The sequence below is a fragment of the Pygocentrus nattereri genome, chromosome 19 (assembly GCF_015220715.1).
Source record: "Pygocentrus nattereri isolate fPygNat1 chromosome 19, fPygNat1.pri, whole genome shotgun sequence".
Lineage (NCBI taxonomy): Eukaryota > Metazoa > Chordata > Actinopteri > Characiformes > Serrasalmidae > Pygocentrus > Pygocentrus nattereri.
The window spans coordinates 11271021-11286741 of record NC_051229.1 but is presented as its reverse complement, the minus strand read 5'-3'; the positions used below and the strand labels follow the sequence as shown (position 1 = coordinate 11286741).

Below are 15721 nucleotides of genomic sequence, written 5' to 3'. Positions count from 1 at the left end.
CTACTTCACAGCTCAATACTGAGGGGGCTTTATGCCCCTCAATTCAGTGCTTGACATTGAACATGATGACCTTAGGCTCGTGTGCAGCTGCTCCAGAGCATCCCCTTCTATTAACAATGCTTTTCTATGGAGATTATACAAGCTGTGTCTGCGCAAATGAATGCCTGCATCAGCAATGGGCGCACCTGAATTTGAGTGTCTGAAAAGGTTTGTATCTCAGCACAATGAAAAATCTCTGTGCCTCTGTCATTTCTTGTTAACAGCCCAAATAAACAAACAAAGCAAAGGCCTGCGTGTCCTTCTTCTAAATGTAAGTGACTGAACAAACAGAGATAAAGTGATGCCACTCTCTTCAAAGGACCAATGATCAATTCTGTTGCTTCAGCTGTTTCCCACCATTTAGCTTCATCCTATGCGTCAGACACAGCACAACGTCTCACATCCACCAGCTAAAATCAAGCATCACAGTTTATTCAAATCTAGAGCAGAACACAAATGACCCTAAATTTGTTGACAGGGTCAGAAAATGTCAAGAAGGTGTCCAGGCTTTGGACAGACTCTGGGCCAAAGGAGGCAAAACAGAGCAAACAGTCCAAGTTAGAGTGACCAGATGTCCCTGGTGACCAAAACGGGGACTGTATAATTGTGGTGTGATGTGAAACACTGTAGAAAAATGTACATTTATGGCATTTGGCAGACGCTCTTATCCAGAGCGACTTACAGTTTGATCATTTTACATAGGTAGGCGAAGGCAATGTTAGGAGTCTTGCCCAAGGACTCTTATTGGTGTAGTGTAGGGTGCTTACCCAGGTGGGGATTGAACCCCAGTCTACAGCATAGAAGGCAGAGGTGTTACCCACTGCACTGACAATACAAATATAGCCATTTTATTGATAATCCGAAAAAGAAGCGAATCTGCATGTGGCTTCTGTGATTTTATGTTGATAGAGGTCAAATAAATAGATAAAAAAAAAACATGCTCTTTGGGTACTATTTTTCCTAACACCCTATACGTACCCCTCCGCCAGGAATGTGTTTGACAAAAAGTGCCAAAATCTTCTCAAAACTCTTGTAAAACAATGGAGACCACAGACACTGTACTAGTAACCAGTTCATGCAACGACCTGCTGTGAGGGAGCTTTTAAAGGTGGACGTCTGGTTCCCATCACCACTACTATGAAGCAAGCCTGACTCAGGAGGTTTCTCTAGAACGAAGCACTTCATACCAGAGCGCTCGGAATGGCTTTTCATCCCAACTGTTTGTTTATGCACACGTTTTTGAAAATGTGACGGAATTGCCCTTTAATATGGGACCGTGTGATATGATAGGAGACGCGCAGACCACAGGCCTTGGCTGAGAAACGGTTTTATTAAAATGACCCTATTCATAGCTTTCCCTTCTCTATCAGCTAACGCCTCATAACGTATCGTCTGCTAAACCGATGTTATGTGCTGCTCTTAGTCTAGCGGACCCGCTCCTTTAGGCCTTAGGCCTCCTAAAAGCCCACCTAATCAGGTCATGAGTAACCCACATGCACAAAGCAAGGCGCCTCAGAACCAGAGGGGGCGCGAGCAGGGCGCAGCATCATCCGCGCGCACTCCCACTCTGCAGCGGCATCCCTCGAGCACCCTCAGCGAGGCGGAGATGAAGAGAGACACGAACCGCGTCGTCTTGGTTTTTCTGAGGGGATAAGCTGACAAATTTACCCGCAGCGAGGATGTAGCCGAGCGGGGCCGCACCACCCCGCCGACTGCACAGAATGGAGTGGACGGACGTTTCGGGCGAACCCAGCTGGCTGGACGCGGAGAGGTGGGCTTGGAGCTAAAAGGGGGGTTTCTCAGCATTAGCATAACGTTTACTATCAGTGTTAAGGATAAGGAGGGTGACAGACAAAGGGGTGGTTTACCAGACCAAGAATACGCCTGTAAGTCCAGACCTAAAGCGTTTTTCTGAGGAGAATCACCACTCGTGTGACACTTTAGTCTAAGACTAGGTTTAATCCACGTTTTGCTTTAGGTCGCTCGTTCTCTCCTTCATCATCATACCTCAGGCGTTAGACAGCCAAAGCAGGCTTCTGCTTACTCTTTGCATTACTATGGCTTTTTTCTGCTTTTCATGCGGCCGGTAAAGACCCCCATCTGTCCTATTTATCGCCTTTGTTTGATTCACACCAAATACTAATCTAATATAGGCCAATAGCCTGCGCGAGTGATTGATTAACGGGATTGGTCGAAGGAGCAGCTGTGTAAAATATCCCTAGCGAATCGATTCCAGGCGTCGAGAATCGAAAGCTTTGGACTCGATTCTGCGTGAGATACGCTATATGGACAAAAGTAATGGGACACTTAGACATTACACCTACAGGCTTTTATGAATCCTATTCTAAATCCGTAGGCATTCATATGGAGTTGGCCCCCCCTTTATGGCCGTAACTGCTTCCACTCGTCTACAGGATTTTGGAGTGCGTCTGTGGGAATTTCTGTGCAGTCATCCAGAAGAGCATTTGCAAGGCCATACGCTGATGTTGGATGAGAGGGCCTGGCCTGTTCTAGTTCGTTCCAAAGGTGTTGATGGGGTTGAGGTCAGGGCTCTGTGTGGGCCAGGCAAGTTCTTCCACATCAAACTCGCCCAGACGTGCTTTTATGGACCGTGCTTTGTGCACTGGTGCTCAGTCATGCTGGAACAGAAAAGGTTCTTCCCCAGACTGTTTCCGCAAAGTTGGGAGAATACAGGCATTCAAAATGTCTTTGGGGTTTTCTAAATGTTTTCTAAGGGGTCTAGGCCAGCTCCTGAAAAACAGCCCCATAGCATTATACCTCCTCCACCAAACTTACAGTTGGCACAATGCAGTAAGGCAGGTAATGCTCTCCTGGCATTTGCCAAACCCAGACTCATCCATCAGACTGAGATAGAGAAGCGTGATTCGTGATTCTACAGAACATGATTCCAGCACGCCAGAGTCCGTTGGAGGTGTGCTTAACACCACTTCATCTGATGCTTGGCATTGTGCTTAGTGACGCAAGGCATGCATGCAGATACGCCTCAGCACTCGGCGGCCTGCTCTGTAACTTTACACTCACAGTTGATCCAAAGGAAAGAAATTTTGTGAACTGACTTGCATCGGTGGCGTCGTATTACAGTACCACACATCACTGAGCTTTTGAGAATGACCTATTCTTTCACAAATGTTTGAAAAGCAGGTTGCATGCTTGATTTTAAACACCTGTGACAATGGGACTGAATGAAACACCTGAATTCAGTGGTTAAGAGGTGTGTCCTAATACTTTTGTCCATATAGTTTACTCAGCTGTCGCTGAATACATTGATAGCCCTGATGCATTTTACTTTAGATAACGTGAAATACAAAGTATAATGCACAGTTTATATTGAAATTGGCTTATAATCAAACATCTTACCTGAATCAGTGAAAGTTAATGTAGCTAGCATTAGCTCTCCAAATTTCAATACTAAGGTCAAATCCAGTCAATACTGTACTCTTATTTTTGCCAGACTTTCTTCTATATGTTTTCTTGGATTTGAGATTATTGTGTGGAATCGTCTCTTGCAATTGACTCTCTCGATTCCTGACACTTTGAATCATAGTTGACTCCTAAATTTCTGGAAGTAACTGTTCACTGTTCTGTCTAGTAAGAGACGGAATGTGTTTTAACGCATCTGTTTTTAGGTTGGAAATAGAGCGTGTGCAAAAATGCTATATTTAAGATTGTTGCCTGTAGAGGATGGGATAACTTATTTCATTTACAAAACCAACAAAACATGTTGTCTGGGTGTGTTCAAACATTTGCATACATCTGTATGTACATGAAAATATCAGCTGGCTAACATTGCTATCGTTTTGTGGTTCAGGTAACAAGTATTGTTTGCTTTTGACTGATTTAAGCAGTCTTTGGTTGACATCTCACTGAAATTTTATTGTAAGGGTGTGTCATTTTGAGGAGGGCTGACAAATGCAGCCACTTGTTTCAACAGCTGTTAACATGCAACTGTTTAAACATGGCTGGGTGTGAGGAAAGGCAGGGAGCTTCCCAGATAGAATCCCCACAGTGCCCTTTACTTAGGTGCAATCCCCTACAAGTACATTTAGAAAGTAAGTGCTCTTATTTTACTCAGGAATGACCCTGGAACATTTCTGTTACGCTTCTCCGACAAAGATCGCCGATCTACAACACAATCCCATGAGTAAATGGAATTCTGCTTAGGATTCCGGAACAGCATACGTCCTAGAAAGTTTGATAAATGTAGGCCGTTGTCTTCCATTCAGACTCCCAAAACAAGCTCTGAATGGACCGGTGTTGTTAATATAGCTGGTTGGCTAAGGTGAAGAATGTAATTAGATCACACACAGTTGGTTGTGGACTCATGAGCTCGTGGATTCAATCTGTTGTCTTGCTGAATGACAGTGAACCAAATGTTCATTCAGAATTTTTAGTGGAGTCAGAGAAGCTGGAACAGATTCCAAACGTGTGCTGAGGCATTTGGCATTTTTCCCAGTTTCCTCAGATTGGTCCTGTCCAGGTCCACTCACTAGCTAGGTCTCCACCAACCATCTGATACCCCTGTTGCTAGGAAGGTGAAGGCTAGCACACCTCAGAATCATGCTTTGAACTGGCGCTGTTGCTACATCATTAGACAGATGAACGTGCTTGGAGGAGAACGCTAACTGCTGATTCTGTTCTGTCAGCTGGGAGTAACAGATGTTAAACCGGTTTTCAAAATTTCTGCGTATTTCAACGGTTCAGATGTAAACACGGTCATTCAGTGTGGTTTCATAGTTTAAACAGTTAATTGTAAGAAAACATACCGACTCAGATTTCTTTACAATGGTTGTAAGAGGAACCAGGTGTTGTGACAACACAAATATAGCAGTTTATTAGCTAATTGTTATCAAAAATCACCAAACTCTTTTTGCAAACTTATTATAATGCAATGTCTCAGAAATTATGCAGTGTATTCATAACCATTTCATGTATGCAGATAATGGTTGATTCTTGAAAATCAGCTAATTAGCTATATGTCTGATGTCTGTCTATCTCTCTCTCTCTCTCTCTCTCTCTCTCTCTCTGTCTCTCTCTCTCTCTCTCTCTCTCTCTCTCTATATATATATATATATATATATATATATATACATATGGAATTTTGTCACGATTGATCAGTTTTTTATTATTATTATATATATTATTATGTATTATATAATCAATCAATCAATCAGTGTTCCCGGCTTTAATATTAAATGTTTCTGGAGTCTTCACCGAAGGTGCATTACTTGGGGTAGTGAGGATTTGTCACACTTGGAAGAAACAGTGAAGGATGTCTCAAATGCAAAAGTTAAGCTGATAATCTTCTTTTCACACTTTCTCAGTGGTTCTTTAATGCCGACGTTAACGGTGCTATTGATATTAAATAGCAGCCTACTGATTTTGGAATCCTTAAAGTTGGGAATCAACCCCCGAATGTATTTTTGTGCTATCTTTAAAGTGGTCATGGAGGGTGACCAAAAAAAACTGTTTGTGTTCATCACAGGGACAAATTAAAATGCCCCTCCATCTTGAACTGCTAATTATGCGAACTGCTATTTTGTTACCCATGCCAGGTATGACTAAAAGAGCATGGGGGCTCATTGTTGTCTCTGTGTTTTTTCTTGAGTATTATGTTTCTAGAGCTGCAGGGCCCAAAATGTTAGATGTTGATGAAAGGTACAGCCTTGTTCTGCCTGTAAAGTACATTATTCTGCTTCAAGACACTGACCTATTTGGAGGTTTACCAAGGCCTACTTTTAATTCAAACTTCATAGCAGGCTTTGTTGAAATGCTGTGTGCTCTTTATTGCTCTAAGCAGTTAAACGTTTGTGGAAGCAAATGTACATCAGTGTGGACCTTGTTGCCTTTTGCTACCCAGTGGTTTTTGGCTGTATGGTCTTAATGAATGCTTAGCTGATATCTAGCCTTCTTCTTCTTCCTCTTCTTCTTCTTATTATTAGCAGTAGTAATGTACCTTTTTTTTAGAATAGAATTAAAAGCCTTTACTGTCATTGTACAAAATATGCACCTTTACTGCTAGTGCTACTCCTAATCAGTACACACAAGACAGAAAAACAATTTAATGTAAAATCACATAAAATAATTGAAGAGAATGGAAATGCACTAAGCTATGTCACAAGTAATCCTAGAACTCAAGAGGCGTCAGTATTCCTCATGCTTATTTTATATATATCATTGACTCCTGGTGGTTAAAGGCGTTACAGCATATTAGAATTACTTCTGTCCTTGTGTTATGTTTTCTTTCTTATTTATCTGTCTACTGATAAACAGCCAAAAGAAACATCAAGTAAACAAGCTCAGTGTCATTGTTCATCACATTAACATTTAAACCACAACACTAACTTCATGCTACAGTAGACACTAAGTGGTAATGATTTGTTGCGGTTAAATGTATCAGATGTAATTATATAGCGCCAACATTTTTGGTAAGTCCCATGGTGCAGCACGCGACAGTTCTGAGTTGATTCATGCACTGTTACAGTGTCTGTATAATGTTTCGGAATCACATTTCTTTGTTGTGTATTTGAAGTATGATTTGCTTATTTTTATTTCAATGGGCTCTATTGCAGATTTGCATATTCATTTCACTTTAATGGGGATTTTCATCAAGATCTCAAAGCGTAGTTCTGTTGTTGAGATGTAAACTCATTCAGAGTGGTTTGATATGAAGTAGTGCTTTATAGAGAAACATACCAACAGATCTCTGTTACAGTGGTGGTGATAGGAACCATCATTTTATTTGCTGTTCAAAATGGCATCTACACGTCATTGGAGTTTTTATGCGTAATGATTGTAATGGTTTCTAAGTTTTTCTTTTCTTGCCTTGCGTATATCTCCATGAATGTTTTCATTTTTGAATTTGAAAACCTTTTCAAAACTATTGTAAAAGAATGTCTTGGGCGTAAGACAGCAAATTCATTTAGGGAACTTTTAGAGGCTTTAAACTCTTCAGACACCTGGTTCCTATCACCACCACTGTGAACAGTTCTAAATCTAGAACCGTGTCACAGCGTGTGTGTGCATGTGGCTGACCTGTTATGTATTTGCAGGACATATACTGTCGACCAAGAGGGCAATGTGTGCAGAAATGCAGGTCACGTGACAGGTAAGACAAGTACATTAAAATACAAACATTTTACACACTGCTTCTACGTTTTCACAGGTGAATTGACAGTTTGTTGCACTTACTGAGATTTATACTATTTAGACGCAATTGATGTAATTTTAATATCTGCCAAAAATTGTCCTGCAACACTTTGATGTTACTTTTATAGCACCAGCTCTACACGCTCAAATGTTTTATGTACAGTGTTGCTTAAAGGTATTATCAGTGTTTTGTCAGCAGGATTTCCAATGGTGGAAAATAGCCTAATTAAGATAAGCTTGGAGGTATTTAAACTGCAGTCCCAAAACTGTTAAAAACAACAATGAAGTATTTAGACCTTAGATAATTACAAGGGTATTATTATCTATTTAAACCCAAGGTATTAATTGAGATATTAATAAGCTAAATATGTACAAAATCATTATTTATAGGGTACTTTCTGTTGGAAGGTGTCTGCCCCAAATTCTAACCCCTAAATTTCAAACTTGTGAAAATAACTCTATCATTAGTTTAATTTTAAAACAAAAAAACAAAGAGTTTTAGTCTGTAGTTGCAGCCTTATTTTAGCCAGGGCAAATCAGTGTGAACATTGAGAATTGTCAGTACTGAAACACATTTTCTGCAATTTAGTAAATTTGCTTGTGTTTTAATGAGAAATATTTAGATTTTATGTGTGTACAACTGTTAAAAGCTGTGTTTGTTAGTCATGTACTGTTTTTGAATTAGGTTATTAGGCTAAAATCTAGCTAAAATTGCCTACCGACAAGTTGCTTTATTAAAATAAACATATAGGGCGTAGGGTCAAAAGAATTTTAGTGTGAAGTCCAAGTCAGTTAAAAGTCAGAAATTCAGGAAAATGATCCATATGTTGTGAGTTACAGTAGTAGCAATGGGATTATTTAAAACTGCAGCGCTTCTTAAAGCATATTTTGAAATATACATAATACATAATATGTGCAGTGTAACATATACAAATGAGTTCAAGTTACCAGCTAATCTCTTACCTGTGTTTTCTTCTTCAGATTATTTGAGCGATGATGCAGATAAAGCACCACCACTTCAAGCTCACACGCTGAGAGAATTTGAACAGGTGAGCTTCTCAGATCTGTCTTTTCAGACTTGCTACTTGTGCTGTCTGTCGCCACCCTGTGGACGGTTGTAAGAAATGAACTTTAATGACTCTGGTCTCAGACTGGAATAGAATGGATCACCTTGCTTCCAGTAGAGCTAATAGGCTAAAACGGGCACAGACGTTCCCAAGACTGACCCACATCTGCATTGCAGGCCATAATAAACAGCAGCTTACATAGTTTGTTGATACAAAAACAAAAACATTAATAAACATTACCATTTGAATTATGTAACTGGCCGATAATTGTAAGAGTAGCATTTATCAGTGCATATGTATGAATTATATAATTATTAATCATGAACAAATTGTATAATGAATAAGTTGGTATTTATCAGGGCCTGCTTTTATAAAGAGTTACCATGTTATGATTATATCAGACAAGCTAATTTCATTTTTATGTGTTTCTAGCATTTTCAGGCTTTATGTAGCTAAATGATCATGACAGTGTGACTTCATACATGGAGAAAATACAGATATTATGATTATTCTGCTGTGCATTTAATAGCTCAGTGTGCCTTGCAATTAAAAAAACATTAGTGAATCTATAATGTGACATTTTTTTAAAAATAGCCCACGTTAAATGTTGGGTTACAAGTAGGGCTGTAAATAATAGAAAATTTCAATATTTGAATATTCATATTAATTAATCGTCTAATATTTGATGAATCAGCTTAAATGTGGCCTGTAAATGTGAAGAGCTGTGACAGTAAAATGGTCTGGCAAGCTGAGGAACTGTCCACCAAGAGCTAAATTATCGCCACAGAAAAAAATGTGGTGCTTTGCTTAAGCCAGTAATTTAGAGATACAAGTCAGTAACAGCAATAGATAAAATATGTAGTATAATATTACAATATAATAAATACGAACAATATAGTCCTTCAGGCTGCAGGATAATTTATCTGGGTTAACGTTTTTGTGCTAGTTCACTAGTGAAGACAACTCCAGGATGGAGATTTTTTTCATGTGAAAACTATGTTTACAAAATGAGTTGTATTTTAAGCTAATTAAGCAGTTGTGCATTGTGAGCTAGCTAATGCATGTAGCGCTGTGACAGGAAGAGTTGATGAATGTTTAATCGTTTTTTTAAGTAGCTAAAGTCTTCTATTTAACATAAACCAATACAGCTTAGAATATTCCAGTGGCCAACATTAGTAATGTACCCTGAGCTTTCGTGATGTTTGTAAGAGTAACACCAGCTCAATCTGACAAATCTATGCATCCTCAGAAAGTCGCTCGGTTTATCAGAACACCACCATGGAGGGAAAGCTACCGTGTTCTGACTGTTCTGGTGCTTCAGTATCAGCCTCAGCATGTTTTCTTTTCTGGTAGTCAAAGGTAATGCTGTGCTTCTGTGTAAAGGCAGACTTGCTCTTGATCGATGGTTTTAAGAACTGCTGCGCTCTTCAGGTTGAGTAGTTAACTCGTTATAGATTGAATGCCACTTTGAAAATGTAAATGAAAAATCCACAACAAAAATATTTGACCATGACTTTTTATTGGTGCCATTATTGATATTCGTTTCAGCTCTAATCTGGTGAATACCTAGGAACATAAGGTCATTCTGACAAATCTGCGCATCCTTAGGAGGTAGCTTGGTTTATCAGAACACCATCATGGAGGGAAAGCTACTGTTTACTGACCAGTCTGGTGCTTTAGTATCAATGCCAGCATGCTTCGCTTCTGTGTAAAGTCAGACTTGTGTATTTTGTTTGTGACACTTTGTCCTTTCTTCTAAGAAAATGCTCCCAGAATTTGCTTCTTTTCGGCCTTTCAGCCATAATTGTTCTTTTTCTTTCAATATCGGCTCACATATATATGAATGTGAGCAGATAGTGGAAGTGAGCAGATAAAGAAAGTATAATTGACCTGCTGCCCTATTCAGATTAAGTAGCTGACTCACTATAGGTTGGACGTCACTGTGGAAATGCAAATGAAGTACCAACAATAGAAATATTTGTCCCAAGATTTTTTATTGTCGCTGTTATTGATAATCTCAAATAATAGTTTCAGCCCGAAATGCATGAATTCCTACATTCACACCACTTTATAAAAACAATGGGATTGGTTGCGTGGCTTATTTGCATGCTGTAGCTTTCTGTGAGTATCGCAAAGACCTATTTTGCGCTAATTATTACTAATCAATGTATTGTGCAGCTGTAATGAGCTCCTTAAAAGTCACTTTTAGGACCTGTTTCCGTCTGCCAGTTGGCGCTCGGCTCCCTTGATTTTGTAAGTTTCAGGGGGCTACTTTTAGATGGTGAGGGGTTGTTGGTGGGTGAAGTGCACGTTGTCATGTCAGCAGATGTGCGCTGAATGTTCCTGCAGGGCAGAAAGAATGATGTAATGCTCCCAGCGGTGGTGGGCAAGAGAGAGCCTGACTGTGATCAATTATTTAGACCCTGGAACATAAGTGCAGAATGGATGATGTCAGAAAATAAAGGCTAAATGTGCTGGTTTTTTTTTTTTTCTAAAGAAAGAAGAAGAGAGAAAAGCATAGTGTCCACACACTGATTGTGAGACATGTGTATAAATCTCTGATCTTATAAAGATCTGATGAGTCTTCAGGAACTGATTCAGCGCATCATGAAATTTCATTTCATTTCATTTCATTTTACTTCATTTCACCACTATTTGATATGGTTCCATTGTTTTGGTACAATGCAGGGTTATTTTCAAAATGTGCTAAAATTCTGTAATTGATGCAGTCAAATGCTTTAAGTTTAACATTTTAGGTCATCAGGCAGTGCTTTGATCCTCTTAGATCTTCATCAGGCATATCTGACACATGGAAAAGACCTAAAAAAGGCATCAAGATGTTGCTGTTATTAAATGATCACCTGCAGGGCACGACCACTGTAAACAATTCTGGCTCTAATGCTTTTGGAAAGGAGTATTTTGCACCAAATCACTCTTAATTACTTTGTTGATATCTTAAGGATTCAACTATGTAGAAATCTTGGAAAATCAGTGGAATTCCCCTTTAAGAAATCTTAAATAGACTTGCTTATGAGGTTTCTGGCCCTGTGTGACATATTGGTATCTACTGAAATGGACAAGTGTGGACAAAATTCATCTTAGATAGCTGCTACTGCTACATATGCTAGGTACGTTTGTCCATGTTTATCGGTAACGGTATGTCATGCAGTATCAGAAACCATATAAGCAAGTCTATTTGAGATTACTTAATGTCTCAATGTGGATAGAATGAGGTATTTGATTTAGATGAGCAGTTTGTACAATGCTAATTGTCACTAAGCTTACATTACTACTCTACATTAGTCTCTTAGCTCCAGTGCAAAACTAAAGAAGCCATTTCAAAATTTCATTTTTATCAGGCTGTTCCTTTAGGACAAAGAATCGAAACTGAGTGCAACGTGTGTATTGACCTGTTTGGTGGAGGTTTGATCGCTAAGGCCCCAGGTGCAGGGAGAGGCTTTTACCTCAGTCTGGAGCTGGAGTAAGTTACGCTGGGGGAGTATCAGGCTGCGGTACTGATGCCGTCTGAGACTGAAGCTCCATTAGTCTCTCAAAGCATGTTAGATTCCACACACACGCACACACAGTACTCCAGAGATACATCAATGATGAGACGAGGTGTTGTGGATTGATCCACCAAGATATTATGATTTTTTTTCCATTCACAAGATGTAAGAAGTGTCTGTGTTTAAATTAAGCCATTAATTTGCATTGTGCTTATTGTAAAACATTAGCTTATTTCTGCTAATCATTGTGCAAACTGCGTGCCTACATCATCACACACTTGCCTCAAACTAAAAAGTCAAGTTCTTAATTAATTGCTAATAGACTTGCTCATATGATGTTTGGCACTATGTGACAAATCAGTAAAACAGTAAAACGCTAAAAATGGGGCTCCTGAGGGGCACAACTGTCTAGACGTTGGCTCTGTGTTTGAGAAATTGCAAATCTAATGTAACGATGATGCCACAGCCATCTGTGAGCTGGAGTTCAAGTGAACGTAATTGACCATGAAACCCCCATCAATAGGGCTGTTTGCTTCGAGAGTGGATTCTACGCAATAATCTTGATCCAAAATTAATTATCTGACCTCAGCAAGGAAATTTAGAGAGTTAACGCTGGCTAAATTAGCTTAACAGGGGCCCTGATTATCCTCTGCCAGTTCCTTCAATCGGGTAGATGTTTTTCCATTGGCAATGCTGTTTGACTGTAAATCTATTTTACATTACAAATTTTACATTTTACTTTAATAAGCAGGACACATTGGTGTTACTGGCTGATCTGTGGTCAGAAGCTGACCTTTAGTAAAAGGCTAAAGGATGGCTAACACAAATTATACAAGGAAACAGAAGGACTATAGTCTGTAACTGTATACCAGCAAGGTGGAGCTATAAGGTTTTTCTAATGCCGTAGCTGCTGAGTGAGAGTGTTTTCAATACTACTAGACCCATTTGTGATGTCTGATTGTTTGAGTAGAGTTAGTCTGAAACTGCCGCAGTTCTGACACAGTAAAATAAGTGATAGGCTAGCAGATTTGCCCTGATGTTAGCATTGTGTAACTGTGCGCTGAGAAATATAACTGCATAACATTTTGTGAGAGTTTTAATTGTGTTCCCTGGATGTAATAGTTTAGCATGGATCTCTCCTGAAGCATTGAAAGGAAAACGAAGGTCAATAAGGGGAGTGTGGTGCTTTGGGACTCTCCGGTTTGATGGGCTTACAACATGTTGCCTGACCCCCCGCCTCCCACCCCTCTTTCATTCTCTATCTCTCTGCCTATCTCTCTCCCGCTCTCTCTGGTGGGTGATCAGCTTACATATCCCTGGTGCCTATGATGGCGTAGGCCATCTCCTGCCAGCTACAGATTCCTGGGATACCTCCCCCAGAGTAAAAAAAGCTCCGGCCCTCTCCTCCCTGCCCCAGAGCACACCATGACCTCACAGTGGACACAGCTCTGAGACCCAGGGCCCACACCCTGGCCCTTTAGCAACGCTTGTTTGTTTGTGTGTCTTTGGGTGTTTTTTCTTAAGTGTATCTGAGTGCATATTAGTTCACTATGGGGCTGTAAATACCAAGAGTGCCGTGGTTTAGAGCGTTTTTTGTACATACCCAGTTCTTATATTTTTATATTATTTCTTAGATTTTTATATTAGCTGCAATGTCGTCGAGCTGAGAGGGACAAGGGGGGGTTCCACAATGCCCCCCGAGGTGACCACACACACCGGACATGTCTAACAGTTACCGCACTCTCTCGCAGCACCTCAACGACCTCAAGAAGGAGAACTTCAGCCTCAAGCTCCGTATCTACTTCCTGGAGGAGAGGATCCAGCAGAAGTATGAAAACAACAGCGATGATGTCTACCGAACGGTGAGTAACCCAAGAGAGAAGTTTCTTTGTGGTTGTCTGTGGTGATTTGTAATAATGGTGGCCTGGGATGCATTAAATAACTAAATGGCTGTGTTTTGACTAGATTTTGGCATTGCACAAACCAGAAAATGAAGCTTTTTCATAGATATGTGAAAACTGTACATGCATTTGGAACTCTTCATGATTGTCCATCGTGACAGAGTGCAACCGAAATGAATCCATATCTGCGTTGTAGAGCACTATTACATATGCATTAGCCATTTATCTATTTAATGTCCGAACTGTAAAATGAAATCACTGAATGATTTGTGGGCACTACAGTTTCCCACAGTGCACACTCAGATGAATATGCAATGAAATACATTGTTAATAAGCAACAAACAGAAGAGCAAGAAGCTGACAAACCTGAACTAATCTTGTTTACAGGTGTAAGTAAACAAACCACTATAATGCTCTAAAAACAAGATGATTTTTTATGTGATATGTTTATCTTCCAATCTGAAATTATGACATTCATTCTTAACAACAGAATTCCTTTCGTAAGGATTACTGTGGCTAGTTTTAATGATAGAAGCAACTGATGTTGGTTTGCTTTTGCTTTTGCCCAGGAAGGTTGCTGATTAAAAACCCTCTATTGATCCATGTGCCTTTACTGACGATTAGTAAACTAAATGGTACTCCCTTATATAGCACAATGTAAACGAGGGGATCCATTTCAGTCACAGCGGAGGTCAGACCATGCTCTCCAGCATCATGTCAAGAGACTGCGGTTGCTAGAATATTAGAGTATTAGTCATGTGGTGTGACAGTGGAACAGTGCTGCTGTGCTTCCAATGCCATATTTGAGAATAATTGTGTAATACATCCCTTGCTAATTGCACCGTCCATGTTCTGGTCACAAATGCACTTTTAAAAATTATTATTTAGGCTTTATGGGGTAACTCGCAGCAGTGCGTCATATTTTAGCTGTTTTTTCTCATGAATAAATGCTACTTCAAATTTAAGCAAAAATCTTACATAGTGTAGCTTTAATTAGAATAAGTTATAAGTATTAAAATTCAAAGCTGAACATAGAGACCTCAGCATCAGGCTGAAATTCAATTCATGGCCACTGTGAAAAGGGGTTAATACACCATGATGGAGACAGCACACTATTTTAATGTGTTATCATGTGTTGTCTTGGGTTTGTTTGGGGAAATGGAACAGGAGCTTCCATCCAAAACAAGTTGACTTATTTTCTGTCCTTTATGAGAATCCTTTTGTCTTTTTCTTTTTTATTTGTTTATATATGAATATTTCTAAACTAATTCAGAAGCAAATATAGCAGCCTTGGCATAACTGGCTAATTTGTAACTAGTTTCTGTGGCCTAATGTTATAAGCCTGGAAGAATTCAAATAAGGTGGGTCATACTGATACAGAAAGTAAAAATCATCCTCAGGGTTTTGTTCCAACTGCTTCAACTGCTCCTCTGCTGCTGTTTTGAGCTAGTTTTGAAGCCAGGCAGTTGGAACAAAATCCTGAAGATTACGTTCTGGACCTGAACTGCCCAGTAAAACCCCAAGAACAACAACAACAAAAGCAAAAATAATAGAAGGCAGTTTAGTTTTTCTCAGTGACCTGGCCATGTGTTAGTGTTGTTCAATACTGGGGGAATTAATATATTAATATTACATATTATTAATATTGTTAATATAATCATCTGAAAATAATCATTGATAGCCTCAGAAATATGTCACCGATTCAGGTATCATCAGCAGCGATAACTCAATTTGTGAACATGAAAACAAAATAATTACTCTGGCTCATGTCCAAGACTTATTTCAAGCACCAGTTAAAGTGGTTGTGTTGGTCAGTGTCGGACAGGCAGTCCATGTGAGCAAGGCTCTGAGTCACATTCCAGAAATGATCATGTGTTGATGGTGTGTCAGGTATTCCTCCAGGAATGCAGTTAGAATATTGTGTGCTATTTTAAAAGTTTTATGATTGTTATTCACCATTTCTACATCCACACCTGGCTTGGCTGAGGATGTGCGATGAACTGATATGGTTGGAGCCGAGTTTGGGTGGATGTCTAGTCGC

General features: G+C 39.6%; 1 protein-coding gene across 1 annotated transcript in view; it reads left to right on the top strand.

Moving 5' to 3' along the window:
* The first annotated feature begins 1574 nt into the window (after positions 1–1574).
* Positions 1575–15721, top strand: part of LOC108433094 (myomegalin-like) — a 90039-nt gene continuing 75892 nt past the window's right edge. The window contains exons 1-4 of the mRNA XM_037531122.1: positions 1575–1810; positions 7110–7165; positions 8188–8255; positions 13531–13641. Of these exons, the coding sequence (XP_037387019.1) occupies positions 1761–1810; positions 7110–7165; positions 8188–8255; positions 13531–13641 (285 nt within the window). The 5' untranslated portion in view covers positions 1575–1760. The remainder of the gene's footprint in view (positions 1811–7109; positions 7166–8187; positions 8256–13530; positions 13642–15721) is intronic.